The sequence below is a fragment of the Equus asinus genome, chromosome 27 (genome assembly GCF_041296235.1).
Source record: "Equus asinus isolate D_3611 breed Donkey chromosome 27, EquAss-T2T_v2, whole genome shotgun sequence".
NCBI classification, from domain to species: Eukaryota; Metazoa; Chordata; class Mammalia; order Perissodactyla; family Equidae; genus Equus; species Equus asinus.
The window spans coordinates 33,123,732-33,140,314 of NC_091816.1; the positions used below are offsets into that span (position 1 = coordinate 33,123,732).

Sequence of the window (16,583 nt, forward strand, 5' to 3'; positions counted from 1 at the left end):
GAGCAAAAAGCCCCCATCTAAGCCACACCAGCTCCTGACCCACATAAACTGTGAGATGATAAATGTTTGTTGTTTTAAGCTACTTTGATTTTGCATAATTTGTTACACATCAAAAGATAACAAATATGATGTTTTATCTCTCCTATTAAATTATAAACTCCTAGAAGACATTACAGCTAGTTGTACAACCTTAGCAGAATGTTTTACATATTATAAATTTAATAAAGACTGGTCAACATTTAAAAGTAGGATCTTATACTAAAATTAAAATCAGCAGACCATGAGGATCTAAAGCACTCTAGCAACTCCCTCCCACGTTCAATTATCTGTTCAACTCATAAAAACCACAAGCGTTTCAAGATGTAATGGATTATTTAATGAGGACAAAATGTCTCAGATTTTACAATACACATGAAAAGTAATGAGGAAAAAATTACCCAAATGTTAAGTTTACTGTTTCCCTTTCATCTTGTCTAACCTAAAATTGTAACTCCTAAACAGAATTAGAGTGGATACAAGAGATGACACACAAGAGTAACTAAAAATTTATATAGTTTAAGCCTATACTCAGGTTTATCAAGACTCCCACAACCGATTCATCTATAAACTATCTTAAGCTTCAAAGAGTAAAATATACATTTTGTTAAAGTCAGAGCTCAGCAATCTAGAATCTTTAGAGAAGGAATAATTCTAGACAGGCAAAATTTTCTGGAACCCTAAGAATTTACCGCATGAAAACCCAAAATTTTGTTTACCAATTTTAGATTGTTTTCTTTCTAAAATATATAAAATTAGAAAACAGCTCATTAAACAAAATCGGATATCTTTACAATAATCTTTTCTGAGACTAATACATAAATGTGAACTGTACCTCCCTAAGGGAAGGATATAAAATGTAACATTCTCTAAACCCATTTGGACACAAAATCCCTTTTTCCAAAACATCCCATGATCTCAGTTGTAGAACATGATTTTAGAAAAATGGAATTAAGACTATGATTTCTTAAATAAAACATAATGAATGAATTAAAAGACTACTTTTTAATGACTTCCATTCACCGATGGAATACGTTCTATAACACTAGGCCTAGTACTCCACGCCTTCCACAAGGGAGACCCATCCCAACCTCACAGATCGAATTCCTACAACTCTTCTTCACTCATCTTTTGTTAAAAATATCAAAACTCTTTGCTTACCTCACATGCCCCATTCATTCATAACTCCATGTCTTTGATATTGTTGTTTCTTATACCTAGAATTCCCTCGTCATACACATGGGTCCTAATTCTACATTTCAGATGTCATCTCCTCCTTGCAGTCATCCAGACACCCTGCGTGTTATTTAGTTCTTTCCTCCCTCAACTCCTGTAGCACATTATGTATGCTTCTAACATCTCATCACTTTAGACACCATATGCATGCGTTCTTATCCATTATCTGGATAAGGACTCACGTCTGCTTCACAATAAGTATTTCTTAAAAATGAAATTAGTATTAGTCTCAGAAAAGAATGTAGTTACAAGATATAAGGCTTGTTTACCTTTTACAAAGAAGCCCAAATGGCAACGATTTGAGTTCTTACATCCAGTTTTTTTGTTTTAATGAAAGTATCTTTATTTCACCTTTACTTTTGAAAAAAATATACTTCACCAGGTATAAAAGACTAGGTTAGCCATTATTTAGTTTTAGTATATTGCAAACATCTTAACATTCTACTGTTGCTTTTGATAAGTTCTCTAAGTCAAGTGTCTAACTGCTGCTCCCTTGAGGTGTTTTGTTTTTCCAGATTCCTCCTGTTTTTAATTTCCCCATTGTCATTGGCTGTTCTTCCGTTCCTTTATATTATGTTAAGGAGGAGATTCATTTTAATTAATCTTTCTTGGGATTAACTGAGTGTTTTGGATCTGAGGATTGATATCTTTCATCAGTTCTGAAAAATTCCAAACAATTACGACTTCCCATATTTAATATGCCACTCTCATCTCCCTGGGACTCTAATCAATGTGTCAGACCTCTAACTATATCCTCCACACCTCTTATGCTCTTATCTCTATTTTTCTTCTTTTTCTCTTTGTAGGGTATGTTCTAAATAATTTCTTCTGATGCATTTTCCAGTTCAACAACTTTATGTTGTGTCCAACCTGTTGTCAAATATATGCAATGTTTTTCCTCTTTTTTTCAATTTATTTAAACTAAAAAACAAAAACAGTTCACTAATCCGTACCCCTGCCACCTCTAGCAACCACCAATCTGTTCTCTGCATCTATGAGCTTAATTTTTGCTTTTCCATACAGGTATACTCATTGTACTGCATTTCACTTCATTGTGCTTCATAGACAGTGCAATTTTTACAAAACCTTCCACCAGCAAAAAGATTACGACTCACTGAAGGCACAGATGATGGTTAGCATTTTTTAGCAATAAAGCACTTTTTTTTGTTTGATTGGGTTTTCTTTTTGAGGAAGATTAGCCCTGACCTAACATCTGCTGCCAATCCTCCTGTTTTTGCTGAGGAAGATTAGCCCTGACCTAACATCTGCTGCCAATCCTCCTGTTTTTGCTGAGGAAGATTAGCCCTGACCTAACATCTGCTGCCAATCCTCCTCTTTTTTGCTGAGGAAGACTGGCCCTGAGCTAACATCCGTGCCCAACTTCCTCTACTTTATATGTGGGATGCCTGTCACAGCATGGCTTGACAAGTGGTACATAGGTCCTCACCTGGGATCAGAACCAATGAACCCCGGGTCGCTGAAGCAGAACATGTGAACTTAACCACTGTGCCACCAGGTCGGCCCCAGAAATAAAGTATCTTTTAATTAAGGTATGTACATTGTTTGTTTAGACATAAAGCTATTGCACACTTAACAGACTACAGTATAGTGTAAACATAACTTTTACGCACACTGGGAAACCAAATAATTCATGTGACTCGTTTTATTGCAATATTCCAAGGTATGCCTGTATATATATATTTTTAGATTCCAGTTTTAAGGGAGAGCAAATGGTATGTGTCTTTCTCTATCTGACTTATTTCACTTAGCATAACGTCCTCAAAGTCCATTCATGTTGTGGCAAACACTTCCTTCTTTTTATGGCTGAATAATATTGCAGTGTGTGTGTGTATAAAATACCACATTTTCTTTATCCATTCATCCATCAATGGACACTTAGGTTATTTCCCTATTTTGGCTACTGCAAATAATGCTGCAGTGAACATGGGAGTGCATATATCTTTTCAAATTAGTGTTTTCATTTTCTTCAAATAAATACGCAGAAGTGGAATTGCTGGATCATATGCTATGATCTATTTTTAATTTTTTTAAGGAATCTCCATACTGTTTTCCATAGTGGTCGAACCAACTTACATCCCCACCAACAGTGCATGAGAGTTCCCTCTTCTCCACATCTTTGCCAACACTTCTCATGTCCAGTCTTATTAGTCTTCTGTTTCATTACTCCGTATCAGCTATCAATTTCTGCCATTATCAACAGATTCACCCATAGCAGTCCCTCTCCTCCACTTTCTAAGTTAGTAGTAATGACCTATTGAATATATATTACATATCAGGCTTTTTATAAACACTATGTCACTGAATCTCATAAACGCCCTGTGAAGGAGACATCATGATCCCTGGTTTACAATAAGGAAAAAGACCAAAAGAAATAAAGTAATTTGTCTAGGGTTATATAACTGATATGCGTTTGGGAATGCAGCCCAAGGCTAGTGGTAACGTCCATCTAAAAGTAAATACTGACTGAAGAATGATATTAAATATATGCCATGAGGAAAGTTGAAAAGAACTCTGAAGACACAGGCCTAGCTACTCCCAGCACTCCCAGCCAATGCAAGCAGGGCAGGAGGCACGGGAGTACAGTCATCTTGGACTTTCCAGCCCCAAACAAGCTCCCACCCAAATGCACTGAGGTGAGAGGCTTCAGCTGACCATGGGAAACAGATGAGCCATCCCTACTGAGCCCTGACCAAAGGGCAGAATTGTGAGGAAATAAAGCGCTGTCACTGTCTGAAGTCACCAAGTTCTTGGGTGGCTTCTTACATAGCAATAGATAATGGAAACAAGAAGTAATTAGATTTTAAAGTATGGCAGTAATGGTGGGGATGGAGAGAGAGAAACTCTAGATTTTGCTGATTTACTGGATGTTTGGAGGGATAAAAGGAAAGAGTCTAGGATGACTCTTCCAGGTTTTAGACTGAATGATGAAGTTATTAAGACAGGAAATATGAGTGTATGAGTGGAAAGATAAATTCTATCTTTGACATACTGAGTTTGAGATATGCCTTTAGGTCAGTCAAGAAGCTCTCTATTGGGCAATTGTACATACAGGTCTAGCATTAGGCAGAGAGATATGGATGGGAGAAAGCTCTCTGTGAGTCATCAGCAGTCAAATAAATGGTGGCTGAAGCTATGGATTTAGATGAAGGCCATTGTAAAAAGCATAGAAAGTAAAATGAATCAACAACCAAAGTCAGACATTGGAAACAACATATGAAACAGCAAAGAATGAAGCAGAAGAGAAGGCTAAAAAGGAGACTCAGCAGGAATCACCAATGAAGTGGGGAAAAAATGGAGAATAGAGCTATACAAGTCTAGGGAGAGAATTTCAGTAAGAAAGTATCAAGAATTTCACATCACATGACAATGAATTAACTAAAATAAACTAAAGTTAAAATGCATTTCCGGGCCACCCCATTGACGCCGTGGGTTAAGTGCGCACGTTCTGTTTCAGCAGCCCAGAGTTCAACGGTTCGGATCCCAGGTGTGGACATGGCACCACTTTGCAAGCCATGCTGTGGCAGGCATGCCACAGATAAAGTAGAGGAAGATGGGCATGGATGTTAGCTCAGGGCCAGTCTTCCTCAGCAGAAAGAGGAGGATTGGCAGATGATGTTAGCTTAGGGCTAATCTTCCTCAAAAAAAAAAAAAACAATACATTCCCTCTGATGTACTAGTCACATTTTGAAAGCCCACTAGCCACACGTGGGCAGGAGCTACCACTTTGGTCAGAGCAGATAAAGAACATTACCTTTATTGCAGAACGTTCTCTTGGATAGCACTGCACAGACTGACATAGCGTCGTCTACAAGTTATTTGTTTAGTAAGAGCCTGCTGATCCATGCATGGAGACCACACAGTAATTCACAGTCAATCTTCAAGGACACCCTTGAGAACACAGCGGAGCCACGGTTTTCTGTTTACTTCCCAATTTGGTTAAATTGAATAGCTTACTTATCCAATTATCAGTTATCCAATTTTCTAAAATATGGATATTAAGAACATTCCCATCACTGGGGCCATTAATAGCTTCCAAGTACTGTGAACCAACTTTGTGTAATATTTTCCAATAGGAACTTCATATATCTTCTAATTTAATTCTTATACAGATTTAGGTATACCCTTGAGGCATATATTTTTTAAGAGATGAGGAAACTGAAGCTCAGTAACATTAGGCAACTTGCAACCATATAAATGTCAGAGTCTGGATTCCAGCCATGGTCTGTCAGCCTGCAGAACAGAAATTCTTTCTGTCACACAGAAGACACACTGTAGAGAAAGGTCCATCGACACAGTCATGACCTAGACAGATTTTAACTAAATCCATGGCACCAGAATGAGTATTGTAGCAAGCACTTGAATTTAATCTCTCAGATATACGTTAATAACGTGAATATTAATTAATGAGAAGAAATGTCATTTCCTAAGAGATAACACATACATTCATTCAAGGAATGAATACAACCATTCATTTCAATTGTTCTAAAACATAAATATCTTCTCCAGGAACAAAATCTAAAAATGTCATATTTTTAAAAAATATTTTTTCAAATACAGTCAAATTTTTACTTACCTTCCTGAGCAGCAAATGTTTGACTAGCTGAAATGACTTTTGTTAGTTCTGGATTATACCTTGTTCCCTCTGGAAAAATCACAAGATACATCTGCGGAGCATAAAGAAAATTTGGTTTATTTTCTATGAGCTTTTTTGTTACTGTTGTTAATTTACCAATGCTAATCCTATTAAAGCTAAAAGAGTATTTCCTATGGGGGGGATGTACATTATGACCTTCATTTCAGGCACAGCAACCAAAATGTAAAAGTTCACTTAACTCAAAACATAATATGGACTATATTTAAAATGCAGGCCCACATTCACTGGCAGGTCAATCACTAAGAATCTAACAACATTTCTAATTACACGCTAATATTCACTAATTAAAAATTTGGCTATGAAATGCTGACTCATACAAAGCCTCAGTTAATTAAAGGTTTTTTCCCCCCTAAGATTCTACACAATGACATTTTAAAAAGACACAAATTTTAGAAATTAGTGCCCCTAAGTATTAATACTAAAAGTCTATCTCATTTGAGAAAAACTAAATATCAAAAATTCCACAATATAAAAGGTAATACGTGTTCACATTATAAAAAATACACAGTATTCCTATTTTATAGAGCCCCCTTAATGCATTTTAAATGACAATTTATAAGCAGCTTCATAAACTGAAGTAATGTACTTATAAGTAAAGGAGAATATCAAACTGGATGTTTACTAAGTTATCAATTAGCCTAAGCTTTTACATTTGTCTTCTAGGGAAAGTGAAAACAGAAACAGTAAAACCACACAGTGAAAAACTCTTGACTTTAGAACTAAGTTATAAAAACTACCCCAACATTTTTAATTGGCAGTCAAAAGACAAAAATAAGACAGTGCTATCAAATCTTTTCAAGTACAAACAGAATACAGGAAACAAAAGGATAGAAGGAGCTCATGGGAGAAAATTACGTTCATTTTACCCATCCACGCCAGATCCTAGATAATACCATCTACCTACACATCCAGTACAGGGGCATTCCCCTATCTGAATGATCTGTGATCATAAAACTCCTACTTGATGAACTTATGTGAGAGTTCAAAGTTTTTCATTACACAAACTTATGATTAATCTCTTCCAAAGTTTCATCTGAAAAACTGGTATACTTATCGCTCTGTATTTTGCATTTTTAGCTTCCATGCAAAAATACAAGCTTTCCACTCACTCATATAAATGTCTTTAGAACCCACTATCTTTGCCTAAGCAGATTTCAAAATGTATTATAGTCAAACGTAATCAAGACAGCTTAGTACTGGCCTGGGGATACACATAGAGATCAATGGAACAGAATGAATGGTCCAGAGATATACCCATATATATGCAATCAAGTTATTTCAAAGGATGGGGAAAAGGATAAGCTTTTCAATAAGTGGTGATGAATGTTCATATTTGAAAATATGAACCTTGACCTTACACCATATGCAAAGATGAACTCAAAATGGATCACAGATCTAAATGTAAAACTAAAACTATAAAACTTCGAGAAGAAAACATAGGAGAAAATCTTAGTTACTTTAAGTTTGGCAAAGACTTCTAAAATAGGACACAAACAGTAGATATTATGAGAGAAAAATCAATACATTGGACTTTAGCAAAATTAAAAACTTTTGTTCTTCAAGGCACTGTTATGAATATAAAATGTCAAGTCACAGATGCAAAGGCTTGTACAGGAATATTCTTAGGCATTTTTAGTATTTTTAATAGCCCCAAACTGAAACAAGTTTTGGTATATTCATACAGTGACATACTACTCAGCAGTAAAAAGAAACTATTTATACAGACAATAATGTGGATGAATCTCAAAAATAATTATGTTGAGTGGAAAAAGCCAGATACACTCCAGAAAGAGAGTCCAAACTGTATGATTCCATTTATATAAAATTCTAGCAAATACAAACTAATCTACAGTGACAGAAAGTAGCTCAGTGATTGCCTTGGGATAGAACAGGCACAAAGACATACAAGGAACCTTTGGAGGTACTGGGTATGTTCATTATCTTGATTGTGGTGATGGTTTCATGGGTGTATACACATACCAAATTCATCAAACTCTATACTGTAACTATCTGCATCAATCATACCTCACTGATAATACTTCCATAAGAGACAGGGAGGGAGCCACTAGATAGAAGATGCACTGTGAGCAAAGGCTCTGAGGTGGGAAAGAACTTGGAGCATTGCAGGAACTAAGAAAAGGCCAGTGTAATTAAATGTGGAAGTGCAAGAATGGCATAAAACAATTAGACAAGACAAAAAGTTACTACACAGAGTCTTTAGTCTCAGGAGGGGAAAAGGAGGGAGCAGGGAGTGAGTGCTAATAGGTATAGGGTTTCTTTTTGGGATGATGAAAATGTTCTGGGATTAGATAATGGTGGTGGTTGCACAACTTTGCAAATATATGAAAAACCACTAAATTATATGTTTTAAGATGGTGAATTTTACAGTATGTGAAGTATAACAATTTTTAAAAATTAAAAAAAAAACTCCAAAGCCCATTACTACCCCTGCCCCCAACAAGTCAGTGAGTAGGTTCCAAATTCTAAAAGAAACTATTAGATAGAATAAAAGTTACATTACAAAAGTAAAATATAGTTTGGCAGTCAGACTATGAATTATTAAAGTCACTGGATAAATGTAAAGTTATTTTACGGCCACTACTCCACAAAGTAAGTGATCTTCTATAGGAAATCATATTTACAAAGAATATAACTAGAGAAAAAGTAGAGAACAGTCTGAATACCTGGCTTCCAATCCCACACCTTCCACTTCAAGCCCTGAGACCCTGGGTAAACTCCTGATCTTCGCTGGCCCTTAAGTTTCCTCGTCTATAAAATGAAATGACTGTGATACCTGCACCACAGAGAGATATTGTAACAATAAAAGGTGATAATTCACATAATCTACTCAATACAGTGCTTGGTGCAAAATCATATTGCAATTTGCTGTTAAAATTAAAACAGATCTGCCTTAGAAATCTGTGATGACATATCTGGCGGGAAGAGGAGTAACATGACATGAGCTGGGTGACCCGTGTTCCCCACCGTCACTCTGCATGCTGCATCCTCAGAAACAGCTGCCTCTAAAGGTGATGAGGCCAAAGCAGTTCTCCTGGCTCTCGAACGAGAGCCTGGCACGACAGAGAGCAAGAGGCAGAGCCAAGACCTTAAAGTAATACTTTTTCCTCCTTCAGGTGCTCTCATCCGATAACCTCCTTGCTATTACTTTCAAAGTGCTGACAGAAAAGGCAGCTATCTTCTCCAGCCTGGAACTGGAGAAGGTGGCAACAGAGGAAGGGGAAGGACTAAAACTGAGGCACCAGGGCGTGAAAAGAATTCCAACAGGGCAGTCTGACGTTTCTGGACTCGCTTCTCAATTAGGAAAATGTAACTGAAATCCCTACGTAAGGACAGGGCAGTAATGAGGACAAGAGAAAAAAAGAAGACAAAATGCTACAAACCACATTATGCAGAAGATTTTTGCTAGTGTTCATATAAATCTCCTATTCTGCTAATTTTCATTTGGAAGGAACCAGAGATTCTATTTCCTTTAGTAATCACCTTCGATATAAGAAAATCTATATTCAAGATGTAATAAACCATTTTAAAAATAGATACTTTATCCTCTAACGGAAAATTAGCAAGCTATTTCACATTAAAAGTCTATTCAAAAGGAAAAAAGCTATTTAAGAGTTTTAAATATACAGTCATGCATCACGTAACAACGGGGATGTGTTCTGAGAAATGCATCGTTAGTGATTTCATCGTTGTGCAAACATCGCATAGTGCACTTACACAAACTTCGATGGCACAGCCTACTACACACCTAGGCTGCATGGCCTAACCTTAGGGGACCGCAGTTGTACACACAGTCCATTGTTGACAAAATGTCATTATGTGGCACATGACTGTGTTCAAATTGCAACCAACTATTGAACTGATGCCTTCTATTAAAAATAGCCATTTCTCGGGGCTGGCCCCGTGGCCGAGTGGTTGGGTTCCCGCACTCCGCTGCAAGCGGCCCAGTGTTTCGTTGGTTCGAATCCTGGGCGCAGACATGGCACTGCTCATCGAACCACGCTAAGGCAGCGTCCCACATGCCACAACTAGAAGGACCCACAACGAAGAATATACAACTATGTACTGGGGGGGCTTTGGGGAGAAAAAGGAAAAAATAAAATCTTTAAAAAAAATAAAAATAAAAATAGCCATTTCTCTATGCATTGGATAAGTTAATCTTCTTTTAACTGAGTCCCAGTTTCTCATTCACAAATGAAGACTCAGGGTTGCTGTGAGGATTAAAGGAAATATGTGAAAACATAAGCACTGTGTGGCAGGCTCTTAATACATACTAAGTTTCCTTCCCCTCTGGTTTTTAAAAATTCTATCCAGTTTACTAAATAGTTTCAAAGCAGGCACGTGTATATAGAAATAATGTCACAGAATTTTAAATAAATTTTGATTAGCTAGACATCTTTTAATCACTGTTTTCTCTTTAAATAAAAATCTACTTCATATTGAGATGTACAGAATATAAAAAAGGTACTGCATCTCTGCCTTCTGCCCCCAAATTAATCCATTCTAGCAAGTAACAACTTTTTAAAAAAGTTTTCTACAATTATAATCAGAAACATTCAACTCACTAAAAATTCCACTATACATTTACAGAGAAAGAATACAAAAGTGTGGCAGGACACAAAGTTATCTCTTTCCTCAAAGAGCTTATTACTGACTATGGAAGGGGTATATGAATGATCAGAAGACAATTATTTAGCCACACAAATGCATGAGTACGGCAGGCAGAATAATGCCCCTCCCCCACATGTCCACTACTAATCCCCAGGACCTGTGCGTATGTTATGCTACGTGGCAAGGGGATTTAAGAGGCTAGTCATTGGACCTCAAGACAATGGGAATATCCTAGACTGTCCACATGGGCCCAATGAATCACACGGGTTCTGAAATAGGAAAGAGGGAGGCAAAGAGTCAGAATCAGGGAGACAGCCAACAAAAAAAAAACACCAGACCAGCCACTGCTGACTTTGAAGACAGAAGCCACGAGCTAAGGATGCAGACAACCTATAGAAGCTGGAAAGGCAAGGAAACAGATTCTCCCTCAGAGTCTCCAGACAGGACCTCAGCCCACTAACAGCGTGATCTTAATCCAACGAGCCCCATTTTGGACTGCTGACCTCTACAATGTTTAGAATAATAAATTTGTGTTATTAATTTTTCTAGTTTTATTGAGGTATGATTCACAAAAAAATTGTGTATATTTAAGTTGCACAACGTGATGTTTTAACATACATACACATTGTGAAATGATGACCACAACCAAACTAATTAACATATTCACCTCCTCACAGTTACCATATTTTTTGTGTGTGTGGTATGAAAGAGTTGAGATGTAATCTTTTAGCAAGTTTCAAGTACACAATACATTACTCTTAACTATAGTCACCAGGGTGTATATTAGATCTCCAGAGCTCATTCCTCTTGCATAACTGACACTTTGTACGCTCTGACCAACATCTCCCCTTTCCCCACCTCCTCCACCTCTAGTAACCACCATCTACTCTGCTTCTATGAGTTCAACTTTTTTAGATTCCACATATAAGTGGGATCATGCAGTATTTCTCTTTCTGTCTGCCTTATTTCACTTAGCATAATACCCTCAAGGTTCATCCACGTTGTTGCAAATGACAGGATTTCCTTCTTTTTTTAAGGCTGAAAAACATTCCACTGTGTACATATACCACATTTTCTTTATCTATTTCTGTCGATGGACACTTAGACTGTTTCCATATCTTGACTAATATGAATAATGCTGCAATGAACATGTGAGTGCAATATCTCATCAAGCTAGTAATTTTATTTCCTTTGGATATATATTGAAGTAGAACTGCTAGAGTATATGGTAGTTCAATTTCTAATCTTTTGAGGAACTTCTATTCTGTTTTCCAGTATCTAAGGGTTCTCTTTTCTCTACATCCTCAACAACACTTGTTATCTTTTGACTTTGTAATAGCCACTCTAACAGGTGTGAAGCGACGTCTCATTGTGGCTGTGACTGGCATTTCCCTGATGATCAGTGATGTCCAGCACCTTTTCACTCACTTGTTGGCCATTTGTATGTCTTCTTTGGAGAAGTGTCTATTCAAGTCCTTTGCTTATTTTTCAGTTGGGTTATTTGTTCTTCTGCTAGTGAGTTGCATGACTTCCTCATCAATTTTTAGAAATTTATAGATTTATAGATTTTTAGAAACTTATCAGACACGTGGTTTGCAAATATTCTCTCCCATTCCATAGGTTGCTTTTTCATTTTATTGATTATGTCCTCTGCTGTGCAGAAGCTTTTTAGCTTGCTGTAGTCTCGCTTGTTTATTTTTGCTTTTGTTGTTTGTGCTTTTGCTGTCATACCCAAAATTTGTGTCATTTTAAGCCAATAAGTTTGTGGTAATTTGTTACAGCAGCAATAGGAAACTAATACAATCAGTATAATTTTCAAACATGTTATTTAATCCTAGCTATAAAATTAGGTAATTATTAACAGATTTAACGTATAAGGAAACTAAAACTTAGAAAAGCTAAGTGACGTGCACAAAGTAACAACGTTTAAAAGGCAGATCCAGGATTTAAACTCAAATCTGATTTCAAAGCCAATACTTTTACCCACTAGGTTGCCTTCCATTTGAAAAGGAACTTGAGCAAAAGTTGGAGAAAAACCCCAAGGCACAAGACTCTCTATTTGTGCCATGAACTGTACCAGCTCAAACGCTGACTAAACGACTTCTATATGAGGTAGTTATGTTTATCATATATGTTTCATTTGTACTCACAACTGTCCCAGCAATAATTACTGAAATGTATTTCTTAGTAATTTATAATACAGACATATTTTTTGTAAACAAAATTCTGCAGCCTTTCAAATAATACTAATATTGAATGAGAAAAGCTGATTTAATCATGAAACAGATTCCTATGAGGCATATTAAACCATACGAAAGCTGACTTGATAAATATATTCTACCCTGTCAATTACTTGATTAGCTTTCAGAAACAAAAGAGAATCATGAAGAATCTGAGAAATATATATGAGTTTCATAGCATTTAACTATTAACAAATGAAGTGGCCATCCAGATACTAAGAAACTAGGCGTTGGACCCACAGCGACCATCAGGTGACACCATTTACAGCACTGCCTCTTGAGCCTGCCAGTCTATTATTCAACACAACTGCACAAACATCAACAAGCTAGACTTTTGCCTTTGAAAAACAGAAAGGGTCTCTGATAGCCCAAAGTGAAAGACTAGGTTATTTCAACCAACCTTTCTACTGAAATACTTTTAAAAACTGGATATAACATCATTTTAAAAGTATCAAAGACCTGGCAAGATGCTAAGACCAAAATTAAAGCAAACACAGTAAAGCAGAAGCAAGCACAGAACAGAGCTTCTGTTTTAACAGATTAAAAGATGAGGAGAGGGGCCGGCCTGGTGGCACACTGGTTAAGTACACAAGTTCCTCTTCGGCGGCCCGCGGTTCGCTGGTTCGGATCCTGGGTGTGGACATGGCACCGCTTGGGAAGCCATGCTGTGGTAGGCATCCCACATATAAAGTAGAGGAAGATGAGAATGGATGTTAGCTCAGGGCCAGTCTTCCTTAGCAGAAAGAGGAGGATTGGCAGCAGATGTTAGCTCAGGGCTAATCTTCCTCAAAAAAGAAATAAAAAGATGAGGAGAACAAAAATCAAGCAGAAATGTGAAGCATGAACCAGAAGGGAAGGGACCACCAAAGGCTACACTCCCAGCATAAAAGTAAACCAGATGTCCAACAGGTCTCACGTGGGTTTGCAACCTGGGCTGCACTGCCTGAGCGGCCCAATTAACCTCAAGCTCCAAATCTGGTTTCGGTGGGCCCAGACTAGAGGAGCCTAAGGGGCCCAGCTAAAGCAAATGCAATTGTTCTCTGGAGGAAGGCACTAGGCTTCAACTGATGTCTACAAATAATCTTCCACATACAATCAGCAGCAAGCAAAGATAACCAAGCACACAAGGAAAGAAAGTACTATGAGCAAAAACTGGCAGAAAACAACAAACTTAAACAGGACTTCAAATACTGAAATCACTAAACAAATCTTTAAATGATGCCTTCAGTATTTAAAGAAACAAAGACAAGCTTGAAGATTAACAGAAAAATAACACTCCAGGTCATCCCAAAACAGGACGCAATTTCATAACGTAAAAACAACTAGAGAATGCTTACAAGTAAAAAACTTGAACATTAGGGGACTTCCTCAGCTGACTATGGAAAAGTTTTCCTTAAATATGAGCTCTGGCTGCCACCTATGAGCCCTGGTGAGGAACAGAAGAGAGAGAAGGCAAAGAGAGAAGAGGAGGAGAGAGGGGACGAGAAAGGAGAAAAGAAAGGAGCTTGTGCCCTGAGCTAAAGTTTCGGAGCAAGAGGACAGAAACCCACGCAGCGCCCACGTAGTGCCCACGCAGCGCCTGAACGAAGCTCCAGGAGTCACTGCAGCCCTGCTCGTCCGTCCTCAGAGGGAGCCGGGGGACAGCCACTTGGCAGCAATTAGCATTCTTCAAAGAGAATATTAAGATTCCTTTCTGGGGAGCAAAGTTTTATAAAATAATATTTACACTGAATGATTCCGTGTTTGTAGATATTCATACTATTTTTGGCTTTTCAAATAACTCAATATATACAAGAAATCCAAATTTATACTGAGAGACAGAAAACAGTTGTTTCTTCTAAAACTACATCTGGTACTAAAGACGAGGAGTTAGAGGAGCTCTTAAGTAGCTCAAGTGTAAGGTTACAAGCTCAGTTCTGTTTTCTATTTATAGACTACAGAAACCAAATGTTCTCCTTTTTATTCGTCTTTAAGTCAATATTGACAAGCAGCAGCAAAGACTGAATCGTGTGCAGCAGTCCTGGAGGCCAGAGAGAGCTGCCCCCCTCTACTTAGAGGGTCTTTGTTGCCTCGGCAAAACTGTGAATGATTTACGACCCACGGGATAAGACGTTTTCAAAACAATTCTTAAATTCTAATTTGATTCTTAAATCGAAAACTGAGAGTTGGCAAATAAAATAATAAAAACGAGCATAATCTTACTGGAGTTCCTGCGTTCATGTACCTCTGCAGCTTGTTTCTCATTTCCTTTTCATTAAATTTGGCACTTCGCTTTACATAGATTCCTCCATGCTGCCACATAAAAAAAAATTGGGGGAGAAAATTATTTACTATTAAAATATCCAATGGCCAGTCAGCAAAAAGGTAACTTCACTCCAAAAGAGTAAAGAATAAAATTACATTTTAGGAATTAAACTATATTTAATGCATTCAAATATTAGTATCTAAAGAAGATTTAGCTGAAAATGCTATGTTTTAACATAATTCAAATAAAACTGCATGCTACACTGTACTGAAAAATATATGAACATTGAGTTTTGAAATGCTTTCTTTCAAGGGACTGGTCTGGTGGTGCAGTGGTTAAGTTCACGTGTTCCACTTCAGTGGCCCAGGGTTCCAAGGTTCAGATCCCGGGCACAGACCTATACATCACTCAGTAAGCCATCCTCAGTAAGTAAGTATGGTGGCGTCCCACATACGAAATAGAGGAAGACTAGCACAGACGTTAGCTCAGGGACAATCTTCCTCACCAAAAAAATAAATAAATGAAAATAAAAACGCTTTCTTTCTTAAAAATATATTTTTTTAAATCAAAAACAAAATGAATCAGATGGATCTCAGCTCTCAATTTTTCTACTGACTTATTATAGAATCATTAAAAAGTGTCCTTAAAATGTCAACACTCACGATCTTTAGGGATTTTAAAAACTGGCCCAACTAGATATTTATGTGGCACTGTTGTGGACTTAATTCCATTCCCTAAAATCCGTTTGTTGAAGCCCTAACCCCCAGTGTGACGGCATCTGCAGACGGGCCTTTCGGGGGTAATTAAGGTTAAGTGAGGTCCTAAGGGTGGGCTCTAATCCAATGGGACTAGTCCACTAGAAGAGGAGGCTATTAGGACACAGATGTGTTCACAGAGGGAAAACACAGGGGGAAGGCAGCCTTCTACAAGCCCAGGAGAGATGCCTCAGGAGAAACCAATCCTGCTACACTCTGATCTGGGACTGCCAGCCTCCAGAACTGTGAGGAAAGAAAGTTCTGTTGTTTAAGGCACCCAGGCTGTGGTATTTTGTTATGGCAGCTCGAGCAGACTAACACAGGACTTTCATAAAAATTAAGGTCTCTCCAGTTAAACTTCATAAGTGCACTTCATTGGAACTTTGCGTCGGGCCGGGATGTTATTTGTGATCCTCTGTGTTAAGCTGAATTCCTCTGTAAGATAAACCGACTGGGGGACTCTGATTTTGTCTTAGTCAAGAATATGAGGAAAAGGAAATGGACATAGAGAAGCAAGGAGAGGACAGTAGAGGGGAGAGGAGAAGAGGTGGCCTTCCAATCTGGTCACGGTTCCTCCCACAGGAACTGGCTCGCCCGAGAGCAGAGAATAAACTCAAAGCGCTCTACAGAATGCCTGTCACTGTTACCCAAATAGAGGGGACTGATGAGAATAGGTTCCTTCTTCACCATCTCTTTAGAATTAAAAACCACAGAATGCATACACTGCAATGTAAAACATCCCCAAGTTTTAAAAGACATTACGTCCA

General features: G+C 37.7%; 1 protein-coding gene across 3 annotated transcripts in view; it reads right to left on the reverse strand.

The window, feature by feature from the left end:
* The window catches only part of AGPAT5 (1-acylglycerol-3-phosphate O-acyltransferase 5), a 57,872-nt gene that overhangs the window by 18,338 nt on the left and 22,951 nt on the right, over positions 1-16,583 (reverse strand). For 2 of the 3 annotated variants that reach the window (XM_070499948.1, XM_044760496.2), the window contains exons 4-5: positions 15,019-15,108; positions 5,867-5,957 (exon numbers count right to left, since the gene is read on the reverse strand). In XM_070499948.1, coding sequence (XP_070356049.1) covers positions 5,867-5,957; positions 15,019-15,108 — 181 coding nt within the window. The remainder of the gene's footprint in view (positions 1-5,866; positions 5,958-15,018; positions 15,109-16,583) is intronic. The other variant, XM_044760497.2, reaches the window with a different exon arrangement.